The sequence below is a fragment of the Falco cherrug genome, chromosome 12 (assembly GCF_023634085.1).
Source record: "Falco cherrug isolate bFalChe1 chromosome 12, bFalChe1.pri, whole genome shotgun sequence".
NCBI lineage: Eukaryota > Metazoa > Chordata > Aves > Falconiformes > Falconidae > Falco > Falco cherrug.
The window spans coordinates 4,757,413-4,780,384 of record NC_073708.1 but is presented as its reverse complement, the minus strand read 5'-3'; the positions used below and the strand labels follow the sequence as shown (position 1 = coordinate 4,780,384).

The 22,972-nt window shown below is 44.5% G+C and overlaps 1 protein-coding gene across 1 annotated transcript in view; it reads left to right on the top strand.

Annotated features, from left to right (window-relative positions):
- Positions 1-22,972, top strand: part of RGL1 (ral guanine nucleotide dissociation stimulator like 1) — a 79,213-nt gene that overhangs the window by 40,954 nt on the left and 15,287 nt on the right. The window contains exons 5-9 of the mRNA XM_055725109.1: positions 11,147-11,331; positions 14,621-14,745; positions 15,359-15,568; positions 20,660-20,763; positions 21,899-21,983. Coding sequence (XP_055581084.1) covers positions 11,147-11,331; positions 14,621-14,745; positions 15,359-15,568; positions 20,660-20,763; positions 21,899-21,983 — 709 coding nt within the window. The remainder of the gene's footprint in view (positions 1-11,146; positions 11,332-14,620; positions 14,746-15,358; positions 15,569-20,659; positions 20,764-21,898; positions 21,984-22,972) is intronic.

The window sequence follows — 22,972 nt, the reverse complement described above, 5'->3', positions numbered from 1 at the left end:
TGTCTGAATTTGATACCTGTTACCCAGCTACTTATTTATAGAAAACTCAACAATGAAGTTGTCAACAAAGTAATCTGTCAGGTATATGTGTTTTAACAGATTCCGTATAAATGTGAATTCACTTCCCTGCCGTTGCTCTCAGTTGCTCTGGCTACTTGTCTCTTAGATATGATTAATGGTATCTGGAAAAGAGGTTGGCTTTTGTAGTCCTGTTGTGAAACACGTAGTTCTAGTAGTTCAGGTTTTCTCCTGTCTGGGATAATTCCAATATAATTGCATTTACCCTCTTTTCTCATAGAACAGAAACACAATATAATTACGCTATGAGTTTTATATGACTTGGAGAAACAGGAGGAAGAAGCAGTAGAGCCATGTCTTTTCTTGGCATTAGCTCTGCATTTCTCAGAGGAAAAATCTCTCTTGGGGAAGCGCGTGGTCTGTCGCCAGAGATCTTCTGCATTCGTCAGACTCCTGTTATGACAGTTGAGATGCTTTAAAAATCCATTTGAGGCGTTAGAAATGGGGATGCAATTTAAAGCATTTCCACTGGTTTGTCACACAAAAACACTACAGAAGTTAAAAACAACTGCAGGAGAAGAATTTATGGCTCTTTAAATATCTCGTGGAGCTTTAAAGGAGAGAGGGGGTTTTGCAAAATCTTAGGGTGCGCATGGGAGGAATATTATGTTGTGTGTGATGTGCTGTAAACCCCCAGGTTACTACTCTGTGATGAAATTCTCTCTGTTTTTTGTACTTGTAATACAGAGTTGTGATATATTTTGAGAAGGAAAATGCCTCATGTACATAAAGTTTTATTATTTTTTTACAAAATTATTTTAGTATTCCAGCCAGTGTTCGTGTAGCTCAAAACCTGCAAGTGCACTGGTGGCACAGCCTTGTTTGAGAGACTTGTGGGAGCTATAAACCTGCCCTCGTGTTTCCAGATTCTGGGGCTGAGCCAGCAATTACTTCTCACACTTGTTGCAGTGACATATAGTTGTTACTGACCCAAGATCACTTTGGCTATGTTCGGAAACATGCCTTCTACGGATCCTTTCTGCCAAGGGGGTTTTCTCCTGTTCACTCAAGCATCATTCCTGTCATTTTTTGGCCACCGGAGTGGTCAAAAAATTTATATTTTTCAACAGGGACCTGACTTAATTACATCTAATACAAAATGTCTTTTGGGCTTTTCTTATTATTGCCCTTTGCTTTAGAACTGCATTCAGTAATACACAGTTTAAACAAAAGTACTGTAATTTTGTAACTTTAAATTACACAGGCAGTTTGGAGTTATGAATAAGGTCTGAATGCCATCAAAAGTTTTGTGAGCTTAAAAGAACTGCCATGCATGACTCTCAGCTTTGTTTGGTATGGTGCTTTTTTTTTTTTTTTTTGGTTTGGTTTGTTTTGTGGGTTGGTTTTTTTTAGTATCAGGATCCACCTTAGCTTTTCATGCCCAGTAGTTTGCTTTCCACAGTTCTTGCTACTTTTCAATCAGTCAGAAAGTTTGTCATCACAAGTAACAAAAGAATAAAGTCCAGTAAAGGTCAGATATTTTCCAGCCAAATGTCTGAGTGAGTTGGACTTCAACCCGTGTTTCCAGAAATACGATGTCATGCCTCTCTTAATTGTCTGATAAGAGAGTTGTAAGGAGTAACTTAACTTGACCCTGTATCTCCTCCTGTAAGCAGTTCTTTTTGTGCTTCCTTGCATCATATAAACAAGATTAGCTGGTGCTGTTTCTCAGTTCTGCATGCTTTTGTGGTAAGGTGTTGCCTCATCTTAGAATCGTGGCTGTTTTCAGAGTTCTCTGTGTTCGTGACATGTTTTTTAGCTTAGGACTTCTGTTGGCTTTCAAAAAGAAAAGGGTACCAATAGCACACGAAGGCAGGTGACAATTCGGAATGAAACCATTAAACAAATAAAAATTATTGGCATGATGAGTAACGTTAAGAATTAAAGAGAGGTCCTTATGATAGTACACGTTACATGAACCGTAGAGAATTTGTACTATAATTCAGTTATGGTTTTGTTTTTAAGTGAGGCTGTATACTTCAAATGTATGGTTTGGTACGTGTTACCTGGCAAAAAGCAAATGAGGAAGGAAAGTAGAGCAGAAAAATAAAGTACTTTCGCTCGCTCGTGTCTGATGTGAAGACTCTCTGCACCTTATCAGCCAGGAATCACGGGAAACTTAAGTGAGATAGTCAGGTCCAAGGGATCTCAAGCACCTTTACATGTTTTGGGAAGGGGATCAGCAAGCCAAGCAACGAATGCTGCCTGGGGACTTCAGTCCTCCTGCGATGGCTGTGTGTGTTGCCTGTGAGATAGTGCGAAACAATGTTCTTGGCGATAGGACCTGGTCACTCTGATCTCCGTTCGGAGCAGGAGAGTTCCTCAGTTAACTTTTAACTCACTGGTAAAAGGTTGAGTTTTCTATGCAGAATGACCTGTCAAGTAATTTGTGCTCCATTTCCCTCCTCCTACTGAAAGATTGTGTTAATTTTGATCTCTGGGCAATCCACTGCTGGCAGACAGCTATAACCAAACCACAGACTCCTTGAATTTAAGGAGGTGATGTATTAAAGGAGCAGAATCATTATTTCCCAGAAGATAGAGGCATTAAAGACCTGGCTGGAACTGGTTGAGGACAGAGAAAAAAAACCATCAAGCCTTCAAAAGCATAAAATATTGTAGCTGCTTGTAGCTTTTGGAAGTCAATAGCTTCACTGGATGCTGAGATGCCTCTGAGTACTGTGAAGGCTGGAAACAGTGCTGAGGCTGTGTCACTGAGGTGACTTGCTGGGCTTGCGAGACCTGGACAGCTGCTGCAGCACATCACACTTCATGAATAAAAGGTGCTGAGCTTGTTGCCAGGGGTTTGAAAGATTTCTGTCAGTGAAGTTCCCAGAAGTGATTCATTCCTGCTCAGCACACACACAGAAAAACATCCAGCCTGGCAGTCCAGGCTTGCCTGCAATGTTTGCGTTCAGGGAAGACCAGTTTAATGTTAACGGAATCTGGTTACTTGGAGACCTCACTCAAAAATACGAGTAGTACGAACCTGAAATTACCTGTGGGAGAGGTTTTTCAAGAGGCAGACAATGTTGTCATATTGGTCCATGGACATGGATGATGAATTTTGTTTGCTTTCCAGAGGTCTAACATTGGCACATTTTCTTTAAAGATACCCTTTAGGCATGTTGGTAAATATAATGGGGAGAGGAAAAAGTGTGCCGTCTTCCCCCAGCCAGGGCAGAGGCGATGAAAAGGAAATGCTGTGCTGTAAACAGTGGGCCATGTTCAGATTCCATTGTTTACATTTCCCCTGATGAAACCAAAGAAAGTTTAGGAGCTTTTATAAATCTCAGTTTAGGTTATATTTCTCAAGGATGTTAAGGAGAAAGTGGTAGAACCAGAAAACTGGTCTCCTGGTTGCAGTATGAGGTTTCAAATGGAGATTTTAATTATCTTTATTTTTTTTCCTGGCTACATTGTATACTCGCATCCCTAGCACTGCAAAAGGGAGGATTCTTACTGGAGTTGGACCAGCTGAATGAGAAGCAGAAACAATTTGTGTAGTGCAAAAAGTACAAGAGCTTTAAGCCCTCAAACTCACTTCTGCAGTTCCAAGCAATGCCACGGCTGAGTCCTGAGGCTTTTAAGTCCTAAATGAGGTTGAGTAACAGTAACAGTAGAAGTCCTTTCAAGCCTCCTCTTGGAGAATAAGGTTGTGGTTTCCTTCTGCTACTGGCTTTGGTTTGCTGATGTGGAGTAGATTGGTGGTGCTCTCCCTCAGATGAATGACGTGCCACAAAAATGAATCAAAATACTTGGGTTTGTGGGTTTCTTTTTCCGTTGCCTTGAACGTCATCTCCTAGTTGCATCTGCTTTATTATCAAAATATGGACTGTATTTGTTATTAACACTTGGAATGTGGCACAATTGAAAACTGCAGACAAAGCAACTCAAAGCTAAAGTGAAATTTCCTTGTGTCATTCCACAGCAATCGGGTGAAACAGTTCAAATAAAGAAAATGAAGGAACACATTCAGTTACCACATGGCATGTCTTGCATGTTTACCCCTCCTCTTTGCATTAAAATAGCAAATACCAAAACTTACTGTAATATTGCAGCATTTGGAATTTCTCATAGTGATAAACAAACATTGTCCTATGGCTTGTTGTGCATTTAGACCTTCCCGCCAGAAAACTTGTCTTGTTTCCTGCTGAAGTTAACAGTCCTGCTGGAAAACAATGTGCACAGTTACAGTGCTGCCAGAATAAAACTGGTCCTGAAACATTGTACTCCAGGAGAACAGCCACCAAAAGAATGTGAGACAAATGGAAGAAAATTGGCTGAAAGTTTCTGATGCCTGGGAAATGCATGGTGGGAAGCAGTTAAGATGCATTTGGGAGAGCAACAATCAGCATTCATTCCAGTAAAGCCAATTAAGCTAAAACAACAGCAGAAACCAATGCGGTTACATGAGAAGTGGAGTCAAACACAGGGCAGTATAAGCAATGGAAGAGTGGGAGAGTTATGAAAACAACCGGAACCAAGCAAAAAAGAATAATTAGCAGAGCAAAGGAAAATAATGATTGGCATCTCCACTTAAAAGAAAGTACAACTAGGAGAGCTATTCCCTTAGTGACTTTACATGCATGGCAGCAAAAGCCATCCTGTCCCCACTCCCCCCTCCCCGCCCATGGTATTGAACCAGTTCTTTCCAAATGAAGAGCAGGTCATTTGCTGGAACTCATCAGCATGTTATTTATAAATAGACTGGGTGTTAGAAGCTTACCTTACCTTTACTTGCAGTTTACATACATTTTACCCCGATTCAAAGCTGAGATTTAAGTGCCCATGTTGTTATTTAACAAGCAAACCTGAGAAAATTAAGTTAAGCTGGCTTAAATTAGTCTCTGTGAGCAAGCCTGAAAGGTATTGTGTGGACACGGGGGGAGAGGGAATAGCCCTCTGTAAAGATTATTCCATTGATGGTCTTAAGTATGCATTTGGCCAAGTACCGATAGTTTTGTGCATGTTCCTGTCTAATTTCCTAAGAAATCAGTCATTTAACCTCTTTTCGCAACTGAGGTTCTCCTTATTTTCCTTAATTGTTGAGATTCCCTTCTACTCATTCTTTAGAAATGATTGCGGTAGGAAAGAAAACACTGCTTTTGCCTTTTTGGCAAGAAATGATCTCTTGAATTCCTACGCAGACCTCTTCAGGACCTGGTGTTAGAGCTGTCTTTCCAGTTGAGAAAGGACTACACAGAATTTCCGTGTAACCTAGTGAATCACTTGTGGCTACGTGATACGAAGCCCTTATTTTCCATCTCCTCTGTGCCCTGCTAGCTCCGCTTAACAGGTGTTAGACTTGGAGCTGCCACAGCCTCGTGGCATTTTTGGTACCTCAGGGGCGAATGGGAGTGGACGAGGAGTTCTGTGTTCCCAGAATCTGATACGCTTCTTCCACCTGCCAGGAGGTAGATTTTTGGAGACTGAAACCTTCGGAGATGAGCTTCAAGAACAGCCGGTGTGGGTGTTGGAAGGCTTCCCGATAGGTGTGGAACTCGCAAGCGTTGCTGAACAGAGCGCAGAGCCTGGGGCTGGCAGGACAGGAGTTAAACGTTAGAAGCTTTTTTTTCTTATAGGCAGGAAAGGCAAAATTTATAGCGCGTAATCAAGGCCATGAAAAATGTAGTCTGTGATGTTTCTTTCCTGCCTGAGATCTGGGAAGGCTCCTGTTCCTATCTGTCTCTGGGTCTGTCGAGTGCAGGGAGTTTCTTCTCAAGGGCAGCAGAGGTAAAGCTACTGCAAGGCAGGGGAGAGCATCCCTCCTGGCACACCACAGAGGCGGCGACGGGAGGGCAGTGGGGCACAGGGTACCTTCTTTCTGTTTCCTATTTCCCCTCTTGACTGAAATGATCTTGCTGGCAAAAATCAGTGTCTGGAACAGCTGTGAACTCCTCACCCTGCTCTGGGAGACTGGGTCTGTCTTAAACTCTGTTTATTCTTCAGCTTATGAAAGTGATCATCAACCAAGCCTCTGGACACTGAGCTTAGCGTAAAGACTGTGTGAACAGTATTTTAAGAAGAACTTACCCTGTGGAGAGGCTCCTTCTTCCCGGTTATTGCTGAACTGGTAAATGTTCATAAGAAAAGAATACCCAGCCTAGGTTTTGGTGGTGGCGACTTTGTGATGTGGGTGGGGAAAAGGGCCACGGAGCAGGAGGCAATACACGGTTAGGGCATGGAGCGAGGCGCAGTGTTCCCCTCCCTGTGGTGGAAAAGAAATTTAAATACTGTGGACGCAGGACGGTGGTGTTTGTGAGTGTAAGCGCTGCTGTGATGCAGTGTTCTGGGTATGTGTGGGGCTAGAGAGGGTGATCAAAAATGTGAGGAGAGGGGAGGATGGAGCCAGAGCTCTGGAGCATCGCTATGGGCATCTCTCTGTTGTGGCTTTCCTTGTGCCTTGGGATGTGGAGCTGGGCTGGCACTGTTGGCTTTGCCACGGTGGTTGTGGAGCACTGGCTGTGGTGTGACACCTGTCCTGACTGAGAAAAGTGGTCCTGAAGCTCCACATAACAAGTTTGGCCACCACTGGAGTGAACTCTGAAGGCCATACTTGTTGCATATGTGGTGGAAGCTTGTCTGAGCAGAACTGTGAAAATTTGAAAACCAAAATGGTTTTCAAATGCAGAGAGTCTTCCAAACTGCACAATCTGTGTCTCATGTTTGCAGTGAAATCTGAAATCCAGAATGTGTTTGCACACTAATTTTTGGTTGTAAATAGTTTTTGTAGCTCTAGACCTGTAATTCTAAGAGTTTCTCCTGTCCACAAGCCTAACCAAATAGTATTACTGGCAGATTTCCAAACATTCAAATTAGAACTTCAAAGTTGCTACAATACCAGAGAAAGAAACAACAGATTAAAATTGATGGGACTTGTAAAATGAGATCTGTATGGGATTAAAAGTTAATGGAGTTTGGAGGAAGCACCAATATGGTTAAGATGAGACAAGGGACATGGGAGAAACTGTCTTTACTCTTTCTTAACTCTTGGTTTATTTTGACTGGCACTGAGCAGCTGAGTTAACCAGGTATTGCTGTGGTTTCCCTACCTGTAGAACAAATGGGCTGGTATTTTTACACAGCTCTGATACGAGAGCTGCCTGGGTTGACTTTTGGATTCCTTCTTGTCTGCCTGTGAAATCCGTGTTCATATTTGGACTCCTCTCGTGATCTCATACCTTGAGGAAAGAGAGGACCTTCTGGCGTGCTTGTCCCTTCCCATTTTGCAGCTATTAACGTGCTAGATCCAGAGCCACATCATCCATGTTTTTCAGGGTTTGAACTTTAAAAGCGAAGTGCCTGGCTGTCCTGAGCGCAGGGCACAGATGCTCTTTGAGGTGACCCATCGGTGCCTCTAACTGGATACTCGTGGTTAGAGGTTTTCACCGAGGGCATGGCCCTTCTCTTTGTGGAATAGCATTGAGGGTATGAGGTACTGGTATTGCATGAAGGTCTTGGGAAATGGGGTTGCTGGAGCTGGTATTGGGGAAGGTTTCTGTAGGTGTGAAAAATGTGGCCATCAGAGGGCTGATATCATGGCTAACTACGCAGCACAGCCCTAAGGACCTGCTGCAAACCAGGGCTGTTGTCACTTGGCCGTCTCAGCTGTTTTTCTGATGGCAGTGGAGCTCGTAAGATCTGCTGCCGCTACAGAACTGTGTTTCTTCCCTCCTAAACATCTTCCATGGCTTTCCATGAGAGCAGTAGCTGTAAGTCACCTCTTGTGCCTGCCACAGCATTTGGAACTACGGGCTGGAAGAGATGTGAAATACAGGGATGGTTTCAGTGTCGCAGAGGAAAACTTCGGGACTTCTTTTTCTCAGGAGTCTTAGGTGTTTATTGTGCCTTTTATTCTGGAACAAGGGGCTTTCCCCCCCTCTCATGTTACGTCCTACTCTAAACACCACAACAAGTGATCATGAGACAGTGGCCACAGCCAGTGTGTCATGTTATGTGACCACACACCAAAGTCCTTTTCCCTAATGTCTCCGTCAACCCAGGTAAACAAAATTCTCTTTAAGATACTAGATATGCCGTCTGTGTCTTCCCAGCCTGTAATGCACACTACGGCTGGCGCCAATTGTTGCACCAAAACACACATGCTGATTTACCAGCATGTTGCTATGAACAACCAAAGCTCTCAGTTTTCCTGCAGCAGAAAAAAATAAACTGATCATTATTTTTTATCCAGGCTTGAATTTTCTTGAAACTTGAAGAAATTTGGTTATTTTTTTCAGGCTGCTTCCAATTTTTCCACACTTAGTTGAGATTTGTAAACAACATTGTGTAAGTTCTCTCTGGAAAACCATAGCATAAATTGTAAGTCTTACTTTCTTAGAAAAGCAAGTTGAAATGATGAAAAATTCCCACAAAGACAATATTTAAAGAAATTCCTGTAAGCATACGTTTACGTGGTATCTAACTACCAATCTGATAGGTGGGTGTGGGTTAAAAACTTCAGAAATCAGAAAAAATAAACAGATCGCTTTCCTCTGTTTCAGCCAGGGTGGAAGCCACGCTGATCCATCGCCTCTCGTTTCCCTTGGCCCTCTCACTCTGTAGAGGGCTTGCCCACGGGCAGTTCTTTGCAGCTGGTGTCTTTTTAGCTGCATATGTGAAAGAAAGTCCGGGATGACTTTCCTAAACAAGGTCACAGTAGCACTGGATTCCTTAAACATCCTTTTCCTGTACTGCCAGCATGACCAAGCTACCTTTTTGCGTGGTATAATTTGACAGCCCCTCCTTGTCTTTGGGCTAAGGGTAAAAACCGAGATGCTGCTGATACATTTTTGTTACGCATTTCATCCTAAGATTAGCAAGAGCAGCCTGTCTTCTGGGTTCAGCTATCTTGACACTTGAAGCTTGATACTGAGCGCCGGCAGCATGGTGCTGCCCATGCCGCACGTGCCACGATTAGGGCTTTATCTTCACGGATGAGGCAATCGCGCTAACTGTGTGTGCTCGTGGGGCTTAGGTTCAGGCTTAGACCGCTCTTTTTGCAGAACCCAAGGTTTCATGAACAGGCAATCTTTCTACTAGAACGGCAGATAACGTTATGATACAGAATAATGGTAATACAGTGTGGAGGAATATGCAGCTTCGGTGTGGTTCCCAGACTTGGCAGCAGCGGTTGATGAGAGGAAGGGCATCAAAGGAAGCGTTTAATTTAGCCTCTACCTTGAAGGTAGGAGCTGCTACCCTGAAGGAGCCATGAATACCTTGTTTCCTTCTTGCTATTTTCCCCCCACGTCCCAGGGAGCGGTAACAGAGCAAATGTTGCAGCCTTGCTGGGCCACAGCTTTTCCCACTGGCAGAAAAGGGAATGAAGAAATTCTGTCCTGCTCTGGTCTGGTAGTTATTCAGACATAGTCACGGTCCAGCTAAGCAAAGATACTTCAACTGATTAAACAAAGCATAACTCCAAGGTCATTTGGGAGTCTTGCTTTGCTGGCTTGACAGTGCAATACTGGGAAGCAGGATGGTAATGAATGCTGGTAAATAGAGAATGAGTTGGTTTTATCCCAGATAAACCTTATACCCTTGGGAGAGGGCTGTTTCTGTTACTGTCGATTGCAACGGGTGCTGGAGCAGTGCAGGGAGCACCAGCAGCGGTGGCAGCAAGCAGTGGCAGGACACACAAAGAGAGATACATGTGGACAAGGAGAGGTGAACGGGGGCTTTCCCCCAGCCACTGACCCCAGACTGGCTGACTGGACAAGACAGCAAGGCACGGAGCCTGCACCCGGCAGTGCGGGGGATTTAAGCAGGTGAAAACAGTCAGCCTAGCTGATGGCGAGGGGTGCCAGAGCATATCTGTTTCCAGACAGGCAGGCACCCAGCAGCACGGTGACTACCTGCCAAAAAGCAGCGTCCTCTGCTTCCCCTAAGCAGGAGTCAGTGTAACGAGAAAAAAGGACCGGGAGCTACAGACCTGTTAGTCTAGCTGCAGCACCTGGAAAAATTAGGGAGAAGATCATACTGGGTACTGTTGAAAGGCATTTATTCTTTAGAATTTATTCTATTCTTTAGAATAACGCAGTCATCAGGCACAGCCAGCGTGGGTTCGCAGGAGGAGAGGCCTGTGTAACTGGTGCGATACCCTTGCGTGATAAGGTCACCAGCCCAGGGGGTGAAGGGAAGGCGGGGGATGTAGTTGTTCTGGATTTTAGTAAGGCTTTTGATCCTGACCCTCGCAGCATCCTTCTGGACCAGCTGCCCAGCTGTGGGATGAGCAGGTTGGTGGTGTGCTGGGTGAAGAGCTGACTGAAGGGCAGAGCTCAACGGGTCGTAGTGAACGGGGCTACGTCTGGCCGGCGACTGGTCACCAGCAGTTTTCCTGGGGGCTCCATTCTCGGCTCAGGCTGTTCCATGTTTGTCAGCCGTCGAGGCAGGAGTTGAATGCACCGTAACGAGTCTGCTGACGATACCAAAGGCGGGGGGTGCAGGTGACTCTTGAGGGACAGGAGGCCTTGCAGGGGGATCTAGACGGATTGGGGCGCTGGGCTATGGCCAGTGGGAGGCACTGGGGCAGGCTTCCCAGAGCGGTGGTCGATGCCCCAAGCCTGTCAACGTTTACGAGGCGCTTGGCCAATGCCCTTAAGAACGTGCTTCAGCTGTTGGTCAGCCTTGGAGTGGTCAGGCAGTTGGACGAGGTGGTGGTTGTAGGTCCCTCCCAACTGAAATAGTCTGTTCTGTTCTGTTACCTTAATTGCTTTATCTATCCTTACTTGATATCCTGAATTTAATAGAAGTGTCTCAATATAGCTCAAAGGTGTTTGATTCTTGATTAGCTTGCGTTATGGTGCTATAACTGTGTCCACTCTTAGGAGCGCAAATCAGGAGTAACTTCACTGAAGTCCCTGGTAAAATCTGAGTGATATCTTAGTAAGATTCCATGCATAAAAAGAACAAATTAAATTCCTGGCTCAAGAAGTCTTTATACTGCCTTCACATGGGGTATGAATACCTCTGTGTTTTTGTTGTTGTCTTAGATGCAGATACGTATGATTGCATCAATGCATGCTGTATACAACCAGTGTGTTCTCTGTCTATTCGCTTTTAGTGCTGTCACATCCATCTTACAAGCATGGCTTGATCAGTGCTCTGAGGATTTCAGAGAGCCACCTGAGTACCCGTGTTTGCTGAAGTTGCTGGATTACCTGAAGAAGAATATTGATGGCTCTGACCTGGAGAGAAGGGCTCAGAACCTCTTGGAGCAGTTCCAAAGGAAAGAAGTGGAAAATGACGGTAAGTTACCTTCCCCTTCTGTCTGTCTGTTCTGTTCTCCCAGACTGTATGGTACCACGGGGATTTATGTGGAGTACATTTCATCAACTCTTATGCTAATTGACAATCTTGTGAGGCTCACCAGTGACTTTTTTCTTGTGGTTTGTTTTTTGCTTTGGTTTTTTTTTTTAAAAAATATCTCTGTATAAGGTTGCAGGTTCTGTGCAGGATGAAATAGTCGTACTGCATAGGTGCCTGTGCCTGTTCATTCTAGGGTGGATGAGGAAATCCAGCACTTCTCTAATATTAAGCCAAAGATTTAAGAATGCTGTGGCAGCTAAGTGGTTAATTGTTAGTGCACTTCCCATGTCGCTGAGTTAAAACGCACAGCTGCTCTTTAGCTAGTCTTCTCATTGCAACACCCTCCCACCCCAAGAAAAGCCCAAACCAACATGCAAAATACAGAGCTGCAACGAAATAGAGCTTGGGTCACAAGCTTTGTTGTCATTAAGCTTTTCTTCCTAGTTACCATCATGCCAGAGGAAGTGTCTGTGGCTGTTTTTTCCTCTCTGAGTGGCTGGCTGCTGGTATCCAAGGACAGAGGAAAAACTTACGTTATTGGGGGTCACAATCTACTGAAACAATAGCGAACTGTAGTAACACAAATACGCTGTGTGCAGCGTCAAGCCTGACATATACCCTTATCCTGGTCATAAAGCTTCCTCTGGCATAAGCTGAAAAGTCATGGGAGCTCACGTAGTGTGTGAATGAGAAGTAGAATCGACTTCCAGCTTTAGTAAAGGGACGAGAGGGAATGATTCATGTAATAAAGGATAAAGGAAATGGCAGTAAAAAACCTATTTCATCCCATAAAAATGATGTCTGCCGGATATTCCAGAAATACCATGTCAATGCATAATACTGTGAAATGCCAGCTTAACTGTCATTAACACGCACATAAAAAGCAGTACCACGCGGGGCTCAGGCGTTTTCCTTATTGAACCCAGGTAAGTGACCAGGATTGCTGGTATCTTTCTGTTGATATCCTTTCCTGGGTTTGGTTCCCCCAGGTCAGACAAGAAAGCTGACGAGAGCTATATTTGGGTTCAGCTGTTGTTCAAAGTGAATAGAAGTTCCCAGCCGCCTTGCTTCTGCATTTGTTTCCTCAAGCAATAGTTGAAAAAATTCTTTATTGAGTAATAGATGGGTCGGTTCGAATGGTAACATTTTCCAAATTGTTGCAGAATAGAGGCTGTTAATTAGAACAAAATAAGAGGAGGAGAATGAAATTAACCTGTGGGGTCTGCAGAAGAGAGTTTTGGAATATCAGAGCTCCATCTTTGTTCATTTCAGAGATTTCTTTGTCTGCAGTCAAGACCTACTGATAATTATTGTTCTAAAGCAGTCCTGTTGTGCCATGAATTTACAAAATTGCGTCCTAATTCTACAGTTTGATTTGTGTAATCAGACCTCCCTTTACTGCTTCCATCAGCCATGCCAGTAGGCTAGATTGCCGTGCCAGATACATGGATAAAAACTCAATTCTTGTAGCTGAAGCAATGCAAAGCGAGGTGAGTCAGAGAGTGCAGGTTCAGAAGGGGCAAGTGGCCGGTCTCGGCGAAGTCAAGAGGGCAGCTGAGCTTGGAGAGGGCTAAATGGATCTGAGTGATTTGAAAAGATGATGAGGCACTTGAGTACAAGAGGATTCCAGCTTCTTGGAGAGTAGGGAGAAGACTGGTTGCACATTTATGAGTGTGAGAGAGAAAGGGGAAAAAGAAGCATGAAAAAAGGAAAATGTTGCGTAGGCACTTCAGGACCTGACTTTAAGGGCACTGTGAGGTTTTGAGTAGAGTTGCAACTCAGTGATGAGGATTTTCAGTTGAATTCCAAGAGCTGAAAGGAAAATGAGGAGTTACATAGCGAAAAAGAGAGAGAAAAAAGTGTGAATTTAAACAGTTCAGTAGAAATTCCTTTAATTATGTGTATTGCTACAAAACACCCACAGAAAAATAATACTGGAGCAGAGGTCTCCATTTATCTCCTTTATCTCTGTCAATAAATTGTGCAATTGGAATATAAAGATGGAAATGTGGATACAGCCTGTAGTTATAATTTGTTGCATCAAAACTGTAGCAATTTACGTTGATTATTAGGTTTTACTAATTAACGAAGAAAGGAAAAATGAAGTATTTAAAAAAGAAATGACGAAGTATCACTTTATCTGCTTTTGTTGCTTTTATGTCTCTTCTGCTTTAACTGGGTATGAAGTATTGTGTAACATACTCTGAAGCACGCTGCTTGTTTTTGTTAATGAAATCTCACTAGTAGTAAACTCAGCGCTTCTGTTGTTTGTCTTCAACAAGTCCATTTTTTCCCCTCTCTTCTTACGGAGTCACCCTATGGTAAAAGGGATTAGGAAGAGGATTTATGTTCAGGGATTTTCTGACTTTCTCTTCTACGATGGAAAACAAGGGCATATTTCTTTGTGTTTTAATGTGGCTTTGTTCCCAGCCTGTGGGAGCCAAAAGGTGACATGGGAACATCTGGAAATACCTTCCCTGCTGCTCTGGATTGGGTCCCTCGATGAGGACAGCTCTCCTTTCTCACCTCTTCTCTGCTGCCCAGAGTAAATTTAGGAGAAGCATTTAGCAGAATGCTGTAGGTGCTCCCTGTATTTACTTTTCTGGGAAAAATGTCCAGAGCAGGAAGGTGAGGGATGCTGGAATAAGCTCTCTTCAATATAGTCCATGTAGCCACAAAGGGTGCCAAGCAATTTAATATCCCCTTTAATTTCCACACATTGGAGATGAAATCTGGATATAAGAGCATTCCTAATGCAATATTTTTGAGATATAACTGCAGTCTCATCCCCTTGCAGTTTTGGCGCTTCCTGCCACACACCCCCCCCCCCACACCCCCCCACACCCCCCGACTATAAAATGCATAAATACTGAGAAGTAGATCAGCAAAATTCTGCCATGTTAATAAAGAATTTTTGTTGGGGTGGTGGTGATGTTTTTTCTTTCAGAAGAACGATTAGTGAATGGATGAAGCTGCTTCTCCAGTAAGAGACCCCGAACAGCTCAGTTCTCTCTATTTCTTTTTCTTCCACCTTTTCTTTGCCAATTTAATCTTCTGGTCATCATCTTTCTCACTAAAATGTGCAGCACCATGGAGCCATTACAATAGACAGGACCCTTTGGGTGTTCTGCTATAATGTGTACAGTGATGTTTTAAAGTAAACGAACATCTGCTTTGATTCACTGTTTGCTGTATAAATTGACTAAGTCGTGTTTTCCATCCTGGACAGATGTGTTCCTTAAAAGTTCCTGCTGTAACCTATACGAAGAGGAGGAACTGGAGATGAGCAGTCCAGAAGATTTCTCTCTTTTCCCAGAAGACCTGGTGGCAGAACAGTTGACATATATGGATGCCGTATGTAGAGCATATGTACTAAAAGTTATGTCAATAGAAGTATAGTGTTCCAGACCAGGTCTGTTGTTGGGACACAGAACACAGCTCTGGTTACTTATCCAAACTTGCTTTGTTCGTTGGGCTTTTTCCTTCTGTCATTCTGAACGTTTGGGGGTTTTTTTGGTTTGTTTTTTTTTTTTTTTTTTTAAATTGTGAATGTGTATTGTGTAACCTTTTTTGCAAAGTTTAATATTTGACACCTGAGAAATAGCTCGTGTTGACTATATTGCTACCTGGCCTAAAGATGTATATGTGCTCTTAACTCTAGTGCTCTGATTTGGTTTGTCTGTATCAATCTCCTCCACATTTTTGTATATAAAAGATTTTCCCATTGGTTATGCAACTGATAAAAAGGTGTCTCTTATTTTCCCAGGGCTTTTAGCTGGCAGTTGTTTTAGGGCATCAAGCCTATAGAGAGTATGCTAAAGTTCATATTTAAAACTTAGAGAAAACAAATATTTACCTTTTAATGCCATATTAGATTTAGGTCCAATTAGTAAATGTGCATTTCTTCTTGTGGACAGTAGAGATCTAGGAGAATCTTGCTGACTTTGACATTTCTGCTTCACTCCAGATACTCTTCAAGAAAGTTGTGCCCCACCAGTGCTTGGGAAGTATCTGGTCTCAAAGGCATAAGAAAGAAAATGTGGCACTCACCGTCAAAGCCACTGTCTCCCAGTTCAACGCAGTTACTTCGTGTGTTATCAGCACTATCCTGCAGAGGAAGGAACTCAAAGCACAGCAAAGAGCCAAGATCGTTGAGAAGTGGATTCTCGTTGCACATGTAAATCGTTTGTTCTAGACTGTTCAATGTTTCTTGTGCGGGTGCCTCGGAGTGAGGGAGCTGGGAGGGGAGAAGGGGGTTGTATGCATTGGTCCCAGGCCAGTGACCATCTTAGCTCTAATTCTTCCTATTTTTGACTGAATTTATTTGTAATAGCAAATGAAGTATTGCCCTTCCTCTCCCGAGTTCCTTCCCCACCATGGAAATGGGGTTGATGTTTCTCTCTTCACAGGGCTGGGAGTGCTAATTAACGGGCAGGGCAGATCCTGTGCCTTGCAGATGGGGTGCGCCGTATATTTGATAATGTAACATTTGTGATAAGATAGGTATAAATTCGACCAGTTCACTTCCCTAGGAAGAAAACACTGCTCACATCAGTGAAAGAAGTAAAGTGAGGGCTGGCATCATCCGAAGGTTAGGCTTGTTTTCAGAGGATAACGAGGGTGGAATAGGACTGGCAGTGGCGCAGTCAGAACAGGCTGTGCGCTTCCCTGCCTTCAGCTGCTCCTGCTCAGCCAGTGAGCATCTGCTCCCTGTCTTGCATCTATGGACACCGTGGCAGTGGACATCAGGGGTGGTGGAAGACAGCACAAGTGGTTGTGTTTTCATGCATTTATATAGGTGTGTGTATATGTGCAAGTAAAGTAAACACAAGGTCCTGCGTTTAAGTGCAGACAAAACTAACTTACTTCCAGGCTGCAGTAGCCTGTTTAGCATGGAAAAACTTTTAAGTAATTGTTTGTACTCTTTTGATTTGAAAGATTCTTGGGGCTGAAAGGTCATTTGCCTGCTGAATTATTCACAGTTTATATCGGGTATACAAAGCAGCTGGGTTTGGAAGGGGGCAAGAGGTGTGCAAGCAGCAATCAGAAAAAATACAGAGAGTTACAATACGGTACCAGCCTGCCCATCTCCTTACCTTTCTGCTTGATCCTTGTCTCACACATTTCTCTAACGCATTTTTACTCTTTGCTTCAATTCCTTTCTCTTGTAGAATCATAGAACGGTTTGGGCGGGGAGGGACCTTTAAAGGCCATCTAGTCCAACCCCCCTGCCATGAGCAGGGACATCTTCAGCTAGGTCAGGTTGCTCTGAGCCCCGTCCAACCGAACCTTGAGTGTTCCCAGGGATGGAGCATCTGCCACTCTCTGGGAAACCTGTGCCAGTGCTTCACCACCCTCACTGTATAGAAATGTCTTCCTTGTATCGAAATCTACCCTCTTTTAGTTCAAAAGCATTACCCCTTGCCCTATGGCAACAAGTGGTGATAAAAGGTTTGTCCCATCTTTCTTACAAGCCCCCTTTAAGTACTGAAAGGCTGCAGTAAGGTCTCCCCAGAGCCTTCTCCAGGCTGAACAAGCCCAACTCTCTCAGCCTGTCTCCACAGCAGAGGTGCTCCAGCCCTCTGGTCGTTTTTGTGGCTTCCTCTGGACCTGCTCCAGTAAGTCTTTGTCTTACTGTGCTGAGGACCCCGGAGCTGGACACAGTACTACAGGTGGGGTGTCGGGAGAGCCGAGGGGCAGAATCACCTCCCTCCACCTGCTGCCCATGCTGCTATTGATAGAGCCCAGGATATGGTTGGCCTCCTGGGCTGCAAGCACCCATTTTCTGCTCATGTCCATCTTTCCATCCAGCAGTACCCCCAAGTCCTCCTCAGCAGGGCTAATCTCGATTTCTTCCGCCCCCAGCCTGTGTTGATACTGGGGCTTGGCCCTGCCCAGGTGCAGGGCTTTGTCCTTGGCCTCGTTGAACATCGTGAGGTTCACATGGGCCCACCTCTCAAGCTTGTGCAGGTCCCTCTGGGTGGCGTCCTGTCCCTCAGGTATGGCAGCTGCACCACTCAGCTTGGTGTCTGCGAACCTGCTGAGGGTGCACTCCATCCCATGGTCCGTGCCACTGATGAAGATATTAAATAGTACTGGTCCCAGTATGGACCCTTGAGGGACACCACTTGTCATCCATCTCCATCTGGATATTGAGCCATTGACCACTGCCCTCTGGGTATGCCCATCCAACCAATTCCTCATCCACCGAACGGTCCACCCGTCAAATCCATCTCTCTCCAATTTAAAGAGGAGGACGTTGTGGAAGAGCATGTCAGTGGCCTTTCAGAAGTCCAGATACACATCCATAGCTCTTCCCTTGTCTGTGATGTAGTTACCCCATCGTAGGAGGTCACTAGGTTGCCCTTGGCGAGGGGATGCTGGCTGTCGCAGACCCCCTCCCTGTCCCCCACGTGCCTTAGCATAGCTCCTAGGAGGATCTCGTAGCAGAGCTTTGTGTGAAAGTGTTTTGCAGGCCTTCTTTACGTAACTGCGGTTTGCTGATTTCTTAGATTTGATCTTTAATATTTTACTGTAATCTTTTTAACTCTCCTCAGAGTGCTGGGCAGCTGGCAGTAAACCAGATCGCCCTTTTGAAGGGAACATTTAGAGCACTTTCTTATGGACGTGTGATGACTTTTGTTTTAAGGATCAAGTAGATTCTTCCTGAGCTCTGCAAAATGAGCAGTCAGAAAAAGCTCGAGCCACACAGGGGCTTCCCGACCTTGGCCGTGCACTTCTGTGCTTCCAGAGGCCGCGTTGTCCGTCCTGGCACTAAGCTCTGGCAACTCCGCGGTTGGGGAAGCGGGTGTGGGGAAGCAGCCTTTCACCTCTCTGCGGGCACTTACGTCGGCTCGTTTCTGTTACCATCTGATGCCTGCTTTATAGCCTGTGTGGCTGGATCGGGAAGGCTGGTTCCTGGTCTCTGTGTGCAGATCTTTTAGGTGGCGAGGGTACCAGCTCAAGGGGACAGCCTGGGCGAGCAAGTCCGATCATCGCGGGGCAGCAGGCAGCCTTGGGGAAGCCAGGACAGGCACCACACTCATCATGCTTGTTCTGTGGATAGAGAACTTTGTTCTCCACCTCTGTTGATTCAGGACTTCTCCCTTTACTTCAATTTATACACATAATTAAATACTCCAGTCTTAGCTAGGCACATGAAAAATGCATGCGCACGCTCTACGAAATAATTGCACACGTAGAACAGCTTGTTGCATATATACTTAGCTGCCCACTTCTAAGCAAGCTGCTTGCTTTCTGCATGCAAATGAGTGTTTTGAATAGCCTGATGCCTGAATTAGAAAATAATCCACTCATTAAAGTGCAGTTATTCACTGACAACTAACTCTGTACCTTAGCAGCATGGAGTTCCATGTTTGTTATCTGTTCGTGACTGTTGGATCCAGTTTCTTGGTTTACAAGATAAAGTAGACACTTTTTCTAGCTGCCAGACTTCTCTTCTCCACTTAGATCTAAAGTTCCTGACCAGGAGCAGCCAATTTCATTCACACAATATATTCTTTAAAAATATAAATAAAAATTACATCATTAATATCCTGTTATGCGTAATTTTTTTTTTTAAATCAGTTGCTTCTGCACAGGATTCTTTCTGGTTTTCCCCTTGTGAAGGACACAGCATGAAACAAAGTTATTCAAACCAGTCTTAAAAATTCTTCTGATATACTAACAAAAGCTTGCTAAAGTTTAGTCTGCAGTCAGTTAAACCGTTGAGAACACAAAATCCAATATTGAATTCCTAATGTGCTTTAAATTATGCAACGTACAATTAAGTCAAGATGGTTCCAGATTGGATCCTCCAGTCCAAACTCCTGTTGTATTTGAAAAAAAGAAATGCTGAGCATTTGTGCCTGTAATCAGTGTTCTCCCCAGCCTGAATTTCACGTTGAACATAAAGAAAGAAGGGTCTTGTTCTTAAATGTCTCAGTCTCTGAGAAAGAGCTGTTACATGGCTTCTTTGGCTCTGAACCATGCAAGAACAGTTTTCAGGTCTTGCGTGCCCTACCACATGATGTTGATTTTTGTCTTTTTATAGCCTAACTGCCAACGTGCTTCATGTGCTGTTTGCCCAGTCAGTCTTCTTAAGCCACACTTTGTTAAAAGTAGCCTCCTGAGTTGCACAAAAGATTTCTTTTTTTTTTAAAGTAAATAAATGGAAGTAAATGTACTGGCTTTAATTGTTAAGTCAATTTTAATGCAACTCATGAACTGAGTTGTTGACATACTAAGGTCTGACCTTTGTTTATGCTAAGTTGGCTTTACATTTGTTCAGTCCTACATAGGAAATAAATTGCATCTCTTTTTGCTGTAAGGCTCCTTTATGTAATCAGCGTTATTAGTGTAATAATCAGCCCCATAAAACTTTGCAGAAGTGGAATTGTAGTCTGAGTATGTTCTTGTCCACATAGAACAGGCAAATTGGCGGGTTTTGGCTGCTGAATTTGCATGTACAGACACCTGTTTGGGAGAGCTTGTGTTTGCAAGAGTTTCTGAGGTCTGTGGTGCCCATGCTCCGGTTCATGAGCCACCAACAGATCTGCAGGGGTTCCTTGAAAAATGACAGGCCAGACTTTCCCCCTCCTCTTTGCTTCCATCTGCTTTGCTAGGAATCTCTGCTATTTTTTCGAAAATGAAGGTTTTCGGTATCCTTTTCCATCAAAGCTTTTGCCGCAGAGAAGCTGCGTGGCAAATGTCTATGAACCAGTCTGTCTGTTAGGATTTGATCCCAACTCTGGAAGAGCTGGGAAGGTTTTTCTCTTTAACAGTGTGCACATACTTGAAGAACAGGTTATTCCTTTGCGTGTCTTTGTTTTTAATTGACACTTAGACGATTGAGGGTTTATGTTTTAAATACCACATACAAAGAGGCGAAGCCTGGTTTTTCCCCTGAAGGGTAAAAGGGATTGGTAAATATAAAGAGGTTTTTAAGAAGTGTAACATTTATGCTTTTTAGCCTGGCTTCATGGACTCGGTTTCACTTTTATTTTTACTAGGAGAACTGGAAGCTGTAACACTGCAACATCACCCCAAATACATGAAAGTGAGGAAAACAAGATTTAAGTGCCAAAAGCCCATAAAATATTTGGTGGCTGGAGGGGGGAGTGATATTTCTGATGCTCAATATTTGTACAGCTGCCCGCTTAGCAGTGAGAATGTGTAGCAAGCATGACACCGGTCAAACAGAAGAGCACTAATGTATTCGTAATGCTGACATTTAATGCTCCTATATTTCTAACCGCTCCTTTCACAGGCATGTAGGATCCTGAAGAATTTTTCTTCCTTGAGGGCCATCATTTCAGCGCTGCAGTCCAGCCCCATCTATCAGCTAAAGAAGACCTGGGCGTGTGTTCCAAAGTAAGCCTCCCCCTCTGCTCCTGTGGCTAGCCCCAGACAAAGGCAAAAAGCTCGGTGCTCACTGTTTTCATCTTGTTCTTCTCAGTCTTCCTATTCTGCTCCTTCATGGACATCTCTGGTAGAGAACCTCTCATTCCTGTGAGTCTCAGGCCCCTTTTTGGGGTCTGACTGCTGTGAACTGCTTTTTCACGTTGAAGAGACAACCTGCCCTCAAGGATACTGGGTTTCTTCTGCCCTTTTTAGTATATTGGATCTTCCACAACCTATTTTGAAAAACCGTGGGACTAGCTACTCACAACTCATGCACACATACCTGCCTGTTGTCTTCTATCCTATGAAGTTCGAGGAGGTCCGGATTGCTACAGACTCTCACTAATCCTCTCCTGGTCCTGACATTTCCTTAAAATATATTCACAAACAACAAAATCCAAACCTGTATTGAAGATAAAGTACTCCCCTGTAAGAAGTATTTTTTTTTGTGCAGCTGGCACATTTACTGCATGCCAAACAGAGACCAGAAGTGTCTCTGTAGGAAAGAGGGTGCTCTGCTGGTTCGGTTTGGGAAGAATGGGTTTGTTCCCTTTGCCTTTGATAAACAAAAAAATGTGGTGCTCTGCCACTGTGTATACTTGTGCATTTCCCCTAGAGAGAGGTGGGCCATTCCTTCTGCTGCCCCCTGTTCCTGTTCCTGATCAAAATACTGCTGTCTTGTGTTCCTGGTGTTGGCAAGAGAATGGGACTCGTACACTGAAATGCTTCTAGCTTTCCAGAGTGCATGGATCAGGGCAAAAATGAAATACTTGGGATACCTCTCACAGCTGTTTTTCTGTTCCTTTGTATCCATGTACCTACTTTCTTACAACAAACTCGTACCTGCAGCGTAACTCAAAACCCTGCGTACCTGTGGCATTGCTTTGTGATGTTGTCAAATAAGGCCTGACTTTACTGGGAGCACCAGAAGATCCCGGGAGGGTTCCTAGCAGGTGTGCAGCATCTCATTGGATGCATTTTGGTGGTGGTACCCTTTACATGGCCAACTGTTCATGATTTGTGAGAAACGTTTTGTAATCAGCATTAGTAGTAACATAGTATCTGATGTAGGGCTTACTAATAACCTAAATCTTTTCCTGTACAGGGACATAGTGCTGCTGTTTGAGGAGCTGTCTGAAGTCTTTTCAAACCGTGACAACTATTTGACAAGCAGGGAGCTGCTAATGAAGGTGAGAATTAGCGGGAGCCGCAAGCCTTGCGATCTCGGGCAGAGCTGTCAGCCCTTTGGCCTACCCAGCTGCCAAAGCTCGTCCCCCCCGAGCACGGAGAACCTCCGCGGTGCTGCGGGGAAGGCAGGTCTGTACGTCTGTGCTTTTGTGCTGGCCTGAGCGGTGGTTTGATCGTTCCTGAAGGAACCTACAGCAGCGTTAGCCGGCTGAGCTTTGACACCCGTGAGCGCCAGGCTGCAGCAGTGCAGATTCGGTGCAGATTCGGTGCAGACTTGTTCACGAGACAGCAGCCAGGACCCCGGGGAGCCCCCCCAGCGGAACACGCTGCTGTGCTGGGGAGCTGGTGGTGCTCCCCTGGGCACGGTGGCATCTACCTCAGTAGCTGTGTGCGCCCTACCATACCTGTGGTGGAGCTGCAGCCACAACCAGAGCGAAGAGGCGCTGCACGGTGTAATTTTGCTGAGATGAGTTACAAATTAGCGCTTTGGCTTTCTACTGCTCTGTGTAGGAGGGGAACCTAGCTTGTGCGCCCTCGGAGCAGAGCTGGAAAGGCTCAGGTTTGCGCTGGTGAGCGCGGGGCAGCTCCAAATGAGATTCTCAACTGGGTTGCACCACTGTAGTGCTTTTGACTTCACTGGAACAATGCCACTCAGCTTCAGCTGAGGAATTAAACCAAGATGTTTATACGACTATCCCGTACCTTTCTTGGAACTAGAAAACAGGGCTGGGAATTTCGAAGGAACAGGCTTCCTGCTCTGTGTGTGGCCAGATGGACAACAAAGCAGGCTCTGTCTGAAACAGCTTGACTTCTGCGCTCTCCTGGGCAAACCCCAAGCAGCTCAGGAGCTTGAAAGGAGTGAGGAAGAATAGCAGGGAAAGGTTATATTCTGTAGAAACTGAGGAATGTTTGTGGCAGGTTTTTTTTTTCTGTTTACATCAAAAGGTTTCTATAAACTGGCTAACCAGTTTACTTCTTGGCAGTTCCAGCC